General features: G+C 35.5%; 3 protein-coding genes across 3 annotated transcripts; 2 read left to right on the top strand and 1 right to left on the bottom strand.

Moving 5' to 3' along the window:
- Nucleotides 1–108: 108 nt before the first annotated feature.
- nipsnap3a (nipsnap homolog 3A (C. elegans)) lies at nt 109–4,667 on the bottom strand. The gene is made up of 6 exons (XM_084133257.1): nt 4,463–4,667; nt 3,167–3,374; nt 2,690–2,851; nt 1,720–1,869; nt 574–660; nt 109–451 (listed from the first exon to the last, which is right to left on the bottom strand). The coding sequence occupies exons 1-6, from the start codon at nt 4,541–4,543 to the stop codon at nt 375–377; spliced, it is 765 nt and encodes a 254-aa protein (XP_083989383.1). The 5' UTR covers nt 4,544–4,667; the 3' UTR covers nt 109–374.
- A 1,445-nt stretch (nt 4,668–6,112) lies between these two features.
- Nucleotides 6,113–7,922, top strand: LOC311095546 (putative pancreatic secretory proteinase inhibitor). The gene is made up of 4 exons (XM_084134076.1): nt 6,113–6,402; nt 6,519–6,550; nt 6,634–6,746; nt 6,881–7,922. Exons 1-4 carry the CDS (start codon nt 6,351–6,353, stop codon nt 6,924–6,926), a joined length of 243 nt encoding a protein of 80 aa, XP_083990202.1. The 5' UTR covers nt 6,113–6,350; the 3' UTR covers nt 6,927–7,922.
- A 280-nt stretch (nt 7,923–8,202) lies between these two features.
- thg1l (tRNA-histidine guanylyltransferase 1-like) lies at nt 8,203–12,296 on the top strand. Its single transcript, XM_084132770.1, has 6 exons — nt 8,203–8,707; nt 9,154–9,330; nt 10,586–10,755; nt 11,426–11,514; nt 11,849–11,956; nt 12,045–12,296. Exons 1-6 carry the CDS (start codon nt 8,520–8,522, stop codon nt 12,204–12,206), a joined length of 894 nt encoding a protein of 297 aa, XP_083988896.1. The 5' UTR covers nt 8,203–8,519; the 3' UTR covers nt 12,207–12,296.
- The last annotated feature ends 2,152 nt before the right edge of the window (nt 12,297–14,448 follow it).

Raw genomic sequence — 14,448 nt, 5'->3', positions numbered from 1 at the left:
TTAAATGTATGAATTATTTTCAGTGTCATTCAGTGTCAATTTAACAAAAAAAGGCACCATAAATGTTATCACTATATCTAATCTATGCAAAATGCAACATAACATTGCTGAATTTAGAATGATTTTTATTGCCATGGAAGAATTTATTGTAGAAAAGAATTGACATGTACACCGATGCAACAGTCTGAGGTTGGAAGTCTTTTAACGTGATGCAAAGCATTATTTTGACCCACTATCATTATTTGATCATCTGCAAAAACTTCCAGGAACTTGCTACAATTAAATCTGTTTATCAGGCCACTTATTTAATTTGCTGCATTAATTAAATCTCATTCCACATTTCCCTGATTGTGGATTCAAACCTCGAGGCCATGTTATTTGATAGGTGAGAAGGTACAGGGGAACAAGAGTTTGTTCTTCTGTGACACCAGGTACGCTGCACTCTCCCTTACTGGAGAAAAAAATACAAAAGTAAAAAAGAAATATGATTTTAAAAATGCAAACAGTAAAACAACAAAATGCTCTCATAATCACAGTACAATATTGTCTGCTGTAATAAGTTGTAAGATATACCTGCCGCCACTACTCTGGCATCTCCATGAGCTTTATGGCGTATTGCTGCACGCTGGTCTGCACTCTCATACCACCATAAAACATGCACTGCACATTGGAAAGAAATATCAGAATATACTGTATATACAAAAAGCAATTTGAAAACAGATTTACTAAACCACAATGGGAGCTGATGGGAGCGGAAAGTTCTGCAGGGGATTTACTGACAGTGCGCACATTAAAGAACACAGACGCTGTCAGATCATTTCTATAATGACCAACACAGTCTATCAAGATCAGCGCATATCCGCTTAGGGTCGCAAACAAGCACAGCCGATGATAATCAGGTGCGTGTGATCTAATAACAACACAGGCGCAAAGTGGCTTAAGACTTGGGGCATTAAATAATGCCACGGGTAAATACCAGTAAAATGACTAGCACAGACCTTAGTAAATCAAGTTACATGATTCATTTAAATACTCTCCACCCATAATTTTTTTCAGCTGCAAAAATAAAACCCTGTCCACATCTTTTCGTTTGATAATTTTTCAACAGCGTGTCTTTAGTAAATCCTGACAGTAGTTTTTTAACAGCAAAAGAGGGTTTTGGTGGTACAAGCTGTTAGTAAATCTTTACTAATTCTAAAACTTAGCAATGTCAATACACTTGGTCCTGTTTGGTATTATTCATAAACTACCATTTAAAGGTTTGGGGTCTGTAAGATTTTTTAATGATCTAAAAAGAAGTCTCTTCTGCCCACCAAGGCTGTATTTATTGGATCTAAAATACAATTAAATTAGTAATATTGTTACAATATAATATAATATAATATTATATATTATATATATATATAGAGAGAGAGAGAGAGAGAGAGAGAGAGAGATGATCCTTCAGAAATCATTCTAATATGCTGATTTTCTTTTTAATTCTTTGATGAATAGAAAGTTAAAAAAAAAGAGCATTTATTTGAGATCTAAATAACATTATAAATGTCTTTACTGTATCATTGCTGAATAGAAAGCAAGTTTTTCAGAAAAACAGGTACTGACCCCAAACTATTGAATGCTAGTGTATATTTAAATTACAGGTTGTAACTCAAAAAATGTATCATAATGATATGACTTGGTAATTGTTTTAAAACATAATCGCTTTCTTGCCTAACTCACCTTGATTGAGCAGTCCAAATTCAGAGTGAAAAACCCCAACTGAGTGGGTGTATCCTGATCCCGAGTGGGTGCCCACTGCTGCCTGAAACGCTTTACCCCACACCGCCGGACCGCCCGGCTTCATCTGGAAGGTGGCTAACTCGAAAACTCCTTCAGAAAACAACACATTTTAACAAAACCTGTTCAGATAAGTACGCCTGGAGTATTTTAAATCTTTATATCTTCTTCTGTGAACAATTTATGCATATTTGTAATGACAGAAGGGGGAATATTCAGGAAACCATTATGATTGCAGTTCCAATCAAATCAATAAGTTGTTAAGAATGTTTTTTTTGGTTATGTCTCATATCTCCTATAGTATCAAGTGAGCAGGAATTGGTGACCCTTAAAGGGATATTTCACCGCTAGAAAGATGAATGTGTATTTAAATTGGGTCATTTATGTAGTAGAAATGTGAAATTATTTTAGAAGTTGGTGCCTTCTAGACTGAGAAAAGCCAAAAAAATTATTTTTGGAGAATGTGGATGAAAGACAACAACTCCCAGAATGCACTTGCTTCGCTGCCCTACGAGGCCACTCCCAAGCCACGCCTACCAGTTACAGAGGGCAGTATCAGAAGAAATGATACAACTAGTCTACTTAGTTGACTCGAAACTGAAAAGATCCCGTTTTATCGTGAGATCCCCCTATGGGCGGGTTGAAAACATGCAGAACTAGCTCCTCCTACTGGCTGGAGTCTCTCGCCTCTGGCCAAAAAAGCCTCTGATGACCCAAAATGATGATTTTTGCATCATCTGAGGTTTTTTTCCAGACACACAATAACAGAAATCTCTCGTCTCAGGGGGACATGAGGGAGGGAAGCACGGTCATTTGAAAATACTACCGGGTTTCTACAAAGCTTAATGCTAATCGGTTAAGTATCCCTTTAAAAAAAATCGATGCATGACATGTTAATGCACATGGTTCACACCTCCATCTTTGGGTGGCTTCTGAATTTTGCTCCAGGGTACGAGGTACGTCACCTCATTATCCTGAGTGCTCAGCATGGGCATCGCTTTAGAGATGTACTGCTCAATCCAGCTGGGGTCCTGAGCCAGGGCTGCCCGCACAGATGCACGCTGGGCATAGCTGTCTAAACAACATTATAGCAAAGACAGAAAAGAAGGGTTTGTTGTGGAGTTGTATGTGGAGCAGCACTATGCATGTAGATATTTTAACTAAAATATACACATAACATCTTGGGGTCAATTTTACTAAGAATGTCTAAAAATCATATAAGGAAAAAAACAGGATGTCCCAGCAACTAAGGGACACCTCGCAACCCTTAGAAGTAAAGAGTCAGTTTCCTTTGGTAAGTAATTTTAATGTTTTGTTGCATTTTACTTATTTATTAGTCAAGTTTTTAAAGTGCAGATTGGACATTTAAGAATTCGGAAGTCTTTCTCACCATATTTCCAAATGTGGAAAACCTGATTGAGACCCCCATATTCCACACTCCAGTATCCGACGAGCTCTGAGTGGGCTGTACGCAGGTGGATCTTCTCATTGGTCAGCTTGAGGAAGGCAGCGTTGAGATGCGGCTTGATGTAATATGTGCGGAACTCATAGAAGTTTCTGTGCTGCTGCTGCGGTCCGGTGGAGATCGATGCCCTGGGCTGCTCGGCAAATGTAAAACAAACTGCTAGTGACGTCATGTATATAACTTATAAATCATATTCTACGTCTACACTTGTCTGAATCTATATGATTTCATGAAACGGACTCATTTGAGAAATGGCAGCTTGAGCTTTCTGCTTTTTCAATTTCAATTTCAATTCAAGTCATTTTTAGGCACATCCCCCCATCCAAACCCATCAGCACATTTTAAAAACCTTGAAACTGCCATGTCAATCATGTCAAAGATTAACTCTACAAATGTTTACAGTATGTTCTATAAGTTCAGACCAGCCGATTCCCACTTAAGTACAAAGATCAAACCCCCCTATACCCATAATGTCCATACATCCCAAATACTGTATAATATATATATTTTTTAACAAGACAACTCTACACTTAAAGTGAAATTGACATTAATGGCATGTTAAAAACTAAAAAGATAGATACACTGTGTATAAATATAGAAGGGTCAAAAAGTCTGAATTGGAAATGTGTTTTGTTTTGGTTTTGACATTTAAACATGGAATACTAGCAAAATTATGTGAACCCCTTTGCACAAAAGGTCAGATTTTCTTAATTTTCACAAGATACTCTTTGGAGTTTATGCAGCTGAAGTGCTACTGTCATTAACTCTGCAAGCATGATATACAAAATAACAGTCAGAAAAAAATATTCTTTTGAAATGAAGCAGTCATATTTGATACATCAGGCTTTTAACTTATATTATAGTATGATATAGGAGAATATGGAGCTCATTCTCGAGGAGGGACTTTTGGACCCCACATATGCATGAAGAACATGGGCCTCTTAGTTTCTATTTGGATTATTAAACTTTTTTGCAGTGATTTCATGCTTTTGTAATTCCTAACACTGCCAAGTCCTGAACAATGTAACAGTGGAGTTACATGATCATTTGATTGACAATGGGGGCGTCCACTGACGCACCTTCAAAAACAAAAACTGGCGTTTGTCTTTTAACTCCATTCAAAAGTCACAAAGATTCAATATCATTAAATTTGTAAACCTACATTGATGAATCTTTCTCACTGTGTCTTAAACAAAACTTGTGAATGACTATTAAACTCACCATAGGTCGGTTTTTCACAGACAGACAGTGTTTTGCTGCGTGACATGACGCGTTCCGGAAAATACCGCGTAATTGAATCATTTTTCTCGTCGTGAATCTGCAACTGTACCTGCAGCTTGACTGACGTGCCAGATCAGACGTGCAACCCTGCACGAAGTTCACTCAGAGACAGTAGTACGGAAGCCGAAATGTATCGTTCATGTTCGCTGCATGAAAGTATGCGTTCATCATTTTTATTAATTATTAACATTTAAAACTTTACTTATATAATAATAATAAAATATATAGATAGAAAGATTAGATACAGGTTTTCAACCTTTGTAAACATCTGAATAGCTTAGATATGAAGCTCTCCTATATATGCCATGCTTTCTTGTATAATTTTAGCCTACTATTTGTACTACTTTAAATTTAGTTGTTAAAAAATCAAGTAGAATATAATACATTTAAACTTTTATTATGTCTCTTTAATTACTTTAATGCAATTTTAGCTTGGTTTGCCAGAATCTTTCCCCAAAGCCAGAGTTTTCACTTCACACATACATGACAAGTGTTAAAATAAGGAAAGTTCCCCTTTGCACTGAGATTTTTAAGAGAAAATTCTCTATATGGGTCAATGACATGATGTGTTTATTTTTTTGTGTCCAAGTGCATTTCCTTTTAAAATAATTTGATAAATTCATGACATGTATCACTTTATTTTATAAAAACTATTTAGTTTGAATTCATTTAGACCATGTCAATAATACATATTATTTTATGTTTTGTTATCTTAAACCCCCAAAATGTGGTGCAATATGTCTGAACAAATGAACAAACTAAGAAAACTATTTAAAATTGTGTCTAAATGATACAAAATTTAAAACTAAATGGTATCATTTTAGGTTTGAAACATTTCAAATAAACACATTTAATACATATCAGTAGTTTAAAGCTGTTGAGACAATTAAAAAACTTTTGTCCAGCAATTTGTATATTCTCAAATGTCAGGGTGGCACAACTTCAAACATGGCTCTTTTATTGTGAATAGACAAGGTAATAACAGTAAATATGATAATGCATTATCCAGAGGAATCCTTCAACTGATCCTTGTGGCAGAGTGAAAAGGTTTGTAGGCCTTTATCTCTCTCAAATACTGGTAAAAACTGCTAATTTTAAGTATGGGTTTGGTACACTTTCCATGTCATGTGGTACAACTACAGTATATATGCATACAACTATTTGGTTGTACCGCCTGACATAAAAACAGTCAAAAAAATGATTTTAAACACTGTTATTTAACAACTGACACTTGTTTAAACACATTTTTCATAACAATAATATGCATGACATCAGTTTTGAAAAGATTTTCTTTGATCTTTTTTGAAGCTTTATTTACCAATGACCCGTATACATTTTTTTCAAGTTCAAAAGTCTCTTCAGGCCCATATTCCCTACTGCATTATGTAGTTAATTATTACATTACATAATTATCGTTTACTGCATTCCATGTTTAGTGGAATTCCATTTACTTGGGGCCAATAAACAGGGACACACCTCCCCAGCCAGACCTGTTTTGAGGGATATTATACAGGCCAATGCTTTTTGGATTGTGCTCAGCAATTTTTGGACAGACTGGAATGTTTATCCCTTAATAAAGAGAGAGACAATAGAGAGGCTCTGTTCTCACTGGTGTTGACGCGGGATAGTGGGTAGGTGGGGCGGATGGCCGTTAAAATATCAGCACCTCTCCTCCTCCTCCTCACTTTCAAACTATATGTTGAGGGTCATCAACAATACAACTCTCAGAAGCGAGTTAGAAGTCATCAGTCACTGTTAGAAGCTCTCAGCCTGAACTTACAAATCCAGATTTTTGTTTTGAAATCCAGACTTCCTTCCTTTGAGCATCATGACTGGAACAGCAGTGGTTCTGATGAGCCTGGTCCTCATCCTCTCTGTGGGTAAGTCTCATCATCTGTCATTTTAAAAGAGCTCTGTAATTGTTTTAATCATTGAGGTGTGCCATTTGCAATTAACAACAGGATTGAGATTAATCCAGCAGAACCATTTTTTCCAGGCGCAGAGGATAAATCAAGACTCTACCGCAGAGTAAGTCCATTTATGCATTAGAAGATAAACTGTGATGCATAACAGGCATTTACTGTAAATTGCGTGTGTTTTTAATCCGACAGCCTGCATGTGGAGGACTGAGTGTCAACCAAGCATGTCCTCTCAACTACTCTCCTGTGTGCGGTAATGATGGCATCACATACGTCAATGAATGCACCCTGTGTGTGCAGAGAATGTGAGTCCATTCATTTGCTTCTGTTAGGATAACAGCATTACAGTATGATTCTTGCCTGTAATTACTCATATTGTTAAGGGCTGTTAGTAAGCAAGTATTGATGTTGGATAACTGAAAGGGTGTTTGTTTTTTAGGCACACAAATGCAGACATTTTGATTGTGAAAGACGGACGCTGCTGAGGTGGAGGACCTTATGATATCATCACTTCGCTTTTCATATCTATGTTTGTTTAAGAGTGTTGTTTGCTATGCTCATCCAGACAGGTTTTGCACTTATCAGTATACCTATACAGTAGATGTGTGAAAACCTACTGCATGTTAAAAATGATAAATACTAGTATTGATGTGAATAATATGTTTCAGTTTATCGCATTTAAGTGACTTTGAGTGAACAGTGCAGTGTGTTTGATTTTCTATTTACTTAGTTTGTTTTACATCAAAACTGTCCTGTCTTTCTTTCCCAGATAACAGGGAACATTCTCAGAACTTTAGCATTCTGGCACGGTTCTCTCAAAGTTATGAACAAATGTTCTTCCAGTAACATTAATAGAATGCATGTTCAAAGTTATCTGGTCTTAAATGACATTGTCAAAATATTAGCACAAAAGTGTTATTATACATCATTCATGAATTTTAGTTGGATGTAAGTCTAATGCTTTTTAAACATTACACCTCAGAGAACATTCAAAAGTAATGTTCCCATAATACTTGCAACATTTTTAAATAGAGGAAACATTCTCTTGATGTTTTCTCTAACGTTCACGAACCAAGAAAAAAAGTTTTTAAAACATTTAAAAATCTGGACGTTTTGAAGGTTCTGTGAACATTCAGAAATAACGTTTTCATAACTTAATGGGAACATTTGCAAAACATCTTAGAACATATTTTTGTTAGATGGGTATATTTCAGCTCTTCCATTAAGTTTCTTCTTCTTTTTTTCTTTTTTTTTTAGGAACTGTTCAGAGTGCAATGTTTCAAGAGTGATTTTTTTTAGTTACAGCTTATTTTTCTAAATATGTAAAAAATAAAATCAAAAAATCAAAACTGGAAATGTGACATGATGACATGACAAACTGTGTTATACCGTTTACACCTTGATTTTACTTCTTTTTTTTTTTTTCTTTTTTTTTTGCTAATAAAATAAAAACATATTTAGCCAAACAGGTTGACCAGCTTCATTTATGTCTTGCTTTTCTTTGCAGCATACTTATTATACTGAAAAAGAAACAAAAAGTTTCTGCACACTGGACACACTGCACATTCTTGCACATCTTTTTTTTTAACTCTCATTCAAAACTACCAACAAAACATCTCGTTCCATTCAAAATAGCATGTACAGTAATGTTAATTTCATTTTGTATCAGATTCCAGGCTTTATGCTTTTAAATCTTAGCAGCCTGATGTTTCGTAGGCTATATGGCGGAACACAATTTTCAGAACTGTATTTTGAGGGACTGTTTAAGGTGACGTACCAATACAATGACCGCTCACCATAGACAGTGCCGCTCACTCACATGTGAGTTCTGATACAACATACTTCCGGTTAAGAAATAAATATTGTGTAAACAATACAACGTTACATATTTAATAATACAACGCGTTTTGAGATTTAAGATTAATACCAATAATCTCTCGTTGAAGTTTTTCCTGAGACATGAATATTAAAAATGCGCTTTCTGGATGTCAGCTAACGAGTTACGCCTCACAAATATTCAGAACTAACAACATTATTTAAGTTAAACCAATTAAATAACTCGTAACTCTGATATCCTTATGCTGAGACTGTTGTCGGTGAACTTTGGAGGGCTTATAAAGCACAAGACACTCTTAAGTCTTAAATTTAGCACATCATCAGTCATGGCCAAAAGCAAATTTGAATACGTGAGAAACTTTGAGCTTGACGACAAATGTTTGAAAAACTGCTATATTGTTGTTCGGCTAGATGGACGCAACTTCCACAAGTAAGTGATTCTGTAATGCTTGCAATAGGTACAGTTACGACATGCTGTTGCTGTACAGGCACTAACACTGTCTAGTTTCGTGGTTTACAGTATTGCATGCATTATAAGTTCTAAAGACATAGCGTTGTGCTATAAAGGGATATTTTTCTGAACATTTTACTATTAGTTTAATACCATAATGTCATATAGTTAAATTGTTTATTTGAGTTATAGTGCTAATTAATATATGCATTTCTTAAATTTAGCCTTTTGCTATGCAAGGAACATTTGTTTATATCTGAGTTTGTTCAGGCTCAAAACATGAAATGCGCAAAAGAGTTTTATGGGTATGAAACTGAATATCTGACGAATGTCAAACATTTAACTAACTGTACGGCCGTGTTTCACGGAGGGTAGAACATGCGTGATGACTGAAGGCATTTCCAACATGATCCCCTTGATTGCAGGTTTTCTGATCAGCATAACTTCATTAAACCCAATGATGACAGAGCTCTGGGTTTGATGAGCCGCAGTGCCCGTTCGGTCATGGAGGATCTGGAGGACATCACTATAGCCTATGGACAGAGTGACGAGTTCAGCTTTGTGTTCAAAAGATCAACCACCTGGTTCAAAAGAAGGGCAAGGTATAATTATATGCTGACACAGTGCCGTAGATAAACTTGGAAACTGTGCAATGCATTTCAAAACCATCTTGATGTCAAACACCACAATGGTTGTCAAGGATAATGCAGTCTAGGACAGGGGTTTTCAAGATTTTAGATGCCACGAACCTCCATATATGATCATTCTTATGCAAAAGACCCCATTCTAAAATTTAAAAGGCAGCTATACATATTTTTATGTATAAAGACTCAGTTTATAATGTGAAAAAGAAAATATTATAAATGTGTGAAATACACTGCCCGGCCAAAAAAAAAAGAAAGTCGCTGTTTGGCTTTAAATAGGCAACTGCTTTAAATAGTTTCTAATTAGTGTTAGAGGAACTGTTGCCAAACATATAACATGCTAAAAACATAATAATCACAGCAGTAATGATCATTTCATAGACTTAATTACTTAAAAGTAATTAAGTCTATGAAATGATCATTACTGCTGTGATTATTATGTTTTTAGCATGTTATATGTTTGGCAACAGTTCCTCTAACACTAATTGACTAAACAGCCATGTAGGAAGACACATCATGGCCATATTCCAGGATGACAATGTCAAGATTCATCAGACTCAAACTGTGAAAGAATGGATGGGAGGAGCATGAAGAATCATTTCCACAAATGAATCGGCTCCTCTGATTCCAGATCTTAAATTCATTGAAAGTCTTTGGGATGTGCTGGAGTAGATTTTATGTGAGTGTTGGACTCTTGCATTATCAAAACAAGATCCTGACCAAAAACGGATGTACCTTTTGATGGAAATAACATCACAACATTTATTTCCATCAAGAGGAAGCTATACACTCCATCAATTAGGGTTGGAATAACTTTTATCAAACATATAACCTGCTAGAAGCATAATAATAACTGCAATAATGATCTAATCATAGACTCTTAAGTATTTGCCTATTTAAAATAATCAGTGTATTTAGTTTAAAATGTTCTATCACTATAGTACTGTACAGTGTATTTTTTATTTATATTTTTTTTAACATTTAGTTTTTTAATTGAACTTATAATTCATTTAATCTAATATTTTTTATATTTTTCATTTATTTATATCAAATGTGTATTTTAATCTTATTTATTTATTTATTTTAACATTTTTTACACTGTTTTTTTTCTTTCTTTTTTTTTTCTTATACACATTTCCATTGACCCCCTAACACTTGTGGCATTCCTTGACCCTGAAAATCACTCATTAAATGTTTTCTTTTCTCTCTACAGTAAACTGATGACCCATGTGACATCCCAGTTTTCATCTAGCTTTGTTTTCTATTGGAAGGAGTATTTCGGGGAGCAGCCGCTGCTGTACCCGCCCAGCTTTGATGGCAGGGTGGTGCTGTATCCTACCAACCATAACCTTAAAGACTATCTAAGCTGGAGACAGGCAGACTGTAAGTTAATGTGTTTTGTTGCAGATTTGGGTTGACTGTGTAACATGTACAAAACAGTATAATAGGATGAACTAGATAGATCTGGGCTATTATTTGCACTTTTGACTTCTGCAGTTTACTGTGATTGTCACCCCAAAACTACAACTAAGAATTTCATGACAACCTTGTGAGAATATGGTAATAATAACATGCTTGCTTGCTTGCATTATAGGCATAGTTCACCCAAAAATCTAAATTCTGTCATAATTTACTCACCCTGAAGTTTCTTTGTTTTGTTGAAAACAAATGAAGATATTTTGAAGAATGTTGATAACTAAACAACTCCTGGTACCCATTGACTTCTATAGTAGGAAAAAAAATACCATAGAAGTCAATGGGGACCAGAAAATGTTTGGTTACTAACACTCTTCAAAATATCTTCTTTTGTGTTCAACAGCAGAACGAAACTCATACAGGTTTAGAACAACAGTGAGTAATGATGACAGAATTTGCATTTTTGGGTGAACTATCCCTTTAAAAAGTACACATGCTATTTGTTATTGTCATACTATTGTATATTTTTTACTTTGATGCATAAAATATCGATTTTAGAAAATGTAGCTAGACAAGGATTTGGAATTGTTTCACAATTTATTTATTTTTATTTTTTTGACGTGTTGTATCTTCTCAGGTCACATTAACAATTTGTACAACACTACGTTTTGGACGCTGGTGCAGAAAGGAGGATTGACCACAACACAGGCTGAAGAGAGACTCAATGTATTCTCAAATATTTATGTTCTAAGTTTTTTTTCCACATTTGTTATCATATAGATTTGAAGGATGCTTGTCACTAAAGTACAAGGAAGGTTTCCACCCAAAACAATATAAACATGGCAGTATTTAAATCTGACTAGGTCTAGTCACATCTCTTTTAGGAATATTATCCAGTAAGCACTTTTACCCAGATACATAATCTTGCAATATTTAATACTAATAAGTTTAATTAAACATGCCTAATTCTATTACAATTATTTTGTATATTTACGTTCTATAGCTATAGTGTAATTTACTTAAAGAAACTAAAAAGATGCATAATTTTCCCCACACACAGGGAACACAAGCAGCGGATAAGAACGAGATCTTGTTTTCTGAGTTCAATATCAATTACAATAATGAATCGTCATTTCACAAAAAAGGCACAACTTTAATATGGGAAAAGGTAAGAGGCAGCTGGATTTATTTTTTATTCTCTCATCTCTTTAATGAAATAAATAACTCTGTTTTCTTTCTCAAACTCTTTCCTTCAGGTGACTGAAACCTCAACTAAACAGATCAAGCGGCCAGATGAAGGAGAGTCAGAAGTTACTGTGACACGGACCAGAAAGAAGGTTACAAGTCATTCCTGTGATATCATTGGAGATCAGTTCTGGGAAGAACATGCAGACATTCTGGAAAGTGACCAGTGTTGATCACACTGTTAAAAAACTCTGACCAAAAATGCGAGTTTATTTTTCCTTTTGGTGTTTAATAAAAAAAAATAAAAAAAATTCAATGTTTTATATTTATTGTCTTTTTTGGAGGAAAAGAAGGTGACGGAAAGCCAATGTTGCCGTGTTATTTTCCAAGTGATGTTGCCGTGTTATTTTCCCCCTAAGATTCCTAGTCAAGATAAGGAGGGATCTTATTCTCTCCTGCAGGGATGAGCATCTGTTTTTACCTCACCCCCTCTGTGTGCTGATGACATTAAAAGTCTGTTTTCTCCAGATTTCAGTGTCTTTATGAATTCCGTACGATAGAATCAACATGGGTACATTTAATGACGTGCTCATGAAATCAGTACTTTGAAGGGATGTTTCACCCAAAAAAAATAAATTCTGTCATCACTTACTCACCCTCAGGTTGTTCCAAATCTGTATGAATTTCTTTCTTCTGCTGAACACAAAATTTTGAAGAATATGGGTACCTGAACAGCTGCTGGTCCCCATTGACTTCCATAGTATGGAAAAAAATACCATGGAAGTCAATGTGTTTGGTTTGGTTACCTACATTCTTCAAAATATCTTCTTTTGAGTTCAGCAGAAGAAAGAAATTCAGGTTTGGAACAACTTGAGAATGAGTAAATGATGACAGAATTTTCATTTTTGGGTTAACTATCCTGGGTTCAATACAAATTAAGCTCAATCCACAGCACTTGTGGCATAATGCCTCATGCCTCATTCATTCATAATGTTGATCACAAAGAGCCAATTTCTAGGTTAGTCTTACAATGGAAGTGAGTGGGGCCAGTTTTTGGATAATTTAAAAGCAATGTTACATTGTCATACTGACAAAAGTTGTACAAATTTAATATAAATTACATGGAAAAAGTTAGCATGTAATTTTTATTGACAAACTCATGTTGGTATACTTTTAAAACAGTATTCAAAATGGCCCCATTAAACGTACAGTATGGAATTTTTCGCCACTAGGGGTCGCTAACCTCTTTACAACAAAGGCGTAGTTTGATGGCGCAACATTTGCTAAGAATTATGGATCTTGTCGTCAACGTCTCTCTCTATGGCCAGAGAATGTCTAATATGGCGAGAAGTTTCACTCTCACTACACTTCCGGCTTCTGAACTGGTTGCAGTTCCACTCTGATTCCATATGAGGGCGCTCACAGGACGAGTGCAGAATGAATGGAGGTCAATGGCGGTATACTCCTCAAAATCCACTTTTCTCAGGATATAATTTTTTGTCTAGTAATTTGAATGTTGTTTTCGAAAGGAGATGCAAAGAAATTACACATTGCTGGGTGTTAGATTTTTTAGAGTCACTTATTTGCTTTAAAAAGTCTTTCAAAATGTCAATGACGTCAGAATGCTGACGTCATTAGCAGAATGCTAGCGTGTTATGGGCAACAACAACTCAACCTTTAAGAAATCAAAACGACATAAGTACTCGTTCATTCAACTTTCGACCTAAAACCCATGTTGAACTTGCAAAATCTACAATCAGATCTGAGATTTCTCAACGGCAATCGGGTGAAAGAGACAAATTTAGCCATCTAGCCCCATTGACTCCCATTCATTCTGCACTCATGGCGATCGCCCCCAGTGGAACTATGGTGGTACTACAACCAAAATTCGGTACAATAGGGCTTAATAGGGAGTGGGCAGGCTCTCCGTAGACGGGCTCTGCTATGGCTCTGGTTACTATCAGAGGGCTCTGGTTCATAGCTCTGGTTGCCATGGCAGCACGAGCGGAAACCAGGGACAACGCGGATATGACGGCATTGGCGGCGACAAAACGGAAATAAAGAAACGGGACGTTTCTTGAATTAAATTACAAATTTCTCCTGGTTTGAAAGTTGTTGGAAACAGTCGGGATAATGTAAGTACACAACTAAAAAAAAAAAAAAATAACTTAGATATATTGATTTTTGCTATTTTTAAAGCAAAAAAGATACATATTGTGCCTTTAACATCAATTGTAAGTGCTTTACTGTAACCCATATTGAAAATAATAAAATAAATAGGAACGAGTGGAAATCATTTTTTATGATAATCAATAATATGCCACAAATGCTGGCGAATAAGCTGTACTGAGATCAAGATATTCCTTTAACAAATATGAATATCAAAGTTTCGACACATCTGAACATCCCATAGGATGGTGTGTGTGTGCTGGTCTTTCCTGTACTTTGATGTCGGATGCTATTATGTGTAGTGAC

The sequence above is a fragment of the Abramis brama genome, assembly GCF_963993115.1.
Source record: "Abramis brama genome assembly, chromosome: 13".
Lineage (NCBI taxonomy): Eukaryota > Metazoa > Chordata > Actinopteri > Cypriniformes > Leuciscidae > Abramis > Abramis brama.
Note: the sequence above shows the minus strand (reverse complement) of the source record. Positions and strands in the feature narration are given on the sequence as shown.

Excerpts from the sequence above, each read along its gene's own strand:
- thg1l (XM_084132770.1), top strand. The coding sequence starts at position 8,520 with ATGCTGAGACTGTTGTCGGTGAACTTTGGAGGGCTTATAAAGCACAAG. Across the intron at positions 9,331-10,585 it reads TGGTTCAAAAGAAGGGCAAG|TAAACTGATGACCCATGTGA; the intron begins GTATAATTATAT and ends TTCTCTCTACAG. Across the intron at positions 11,957-12,044 it reads CAACTTTAATATGGGAAAAG|GTGACTGAAACCTCAACTAA; the intron begins GTAAGAGGCAGC and ends TCTTTCCTTCAG.
- nipsnap3a (XM_084133257.1), bottom strand. The coding sequence starts at position 4,543 with ATGATTCAATTACGCGGTATTTTCCGGAACGCGTCATGTCACGCAGCA. Across the intron at positions 2,852-3,166 it reads TTTCCACATTTGGAAATATG|ACAGCTATGCCCAGCGTGCA; the intron begins GTGAGAAAGACT and ends AATGTTGTTTAG. Across the intron at positions 452-573 it reads TGCCAGAGTAGTGGCGGCAG|TAAGGGAGAGTGCAGCGTAC; the intron begins GTATATCTTACA and ends TTTTTTCTCCAG.
- LOC311095546 (XM_084134076.1), top strand. The coding sequence starts at position 6,351 with ATGACTGGAACAGCAGTGGTTCTGATGAGCCTGGTCCTCATCCTCTCT. Across the intron at positions 6,403-6,518 it reads GGTCCTCATCCTCTCTGTGG|GCGCAGAGGATAAATCAAGA; the intron begins GTAAGTCTCATC and ends CATTTTTTCCAG. Across the intron at positions 6,747-6,880 it reads ACCCTGTGTGTGCAGAGAAT|GCACACAAATGCAGACATTT; the intron begins GTGAGTCCATTC and ends TTTGTTTTTTAG.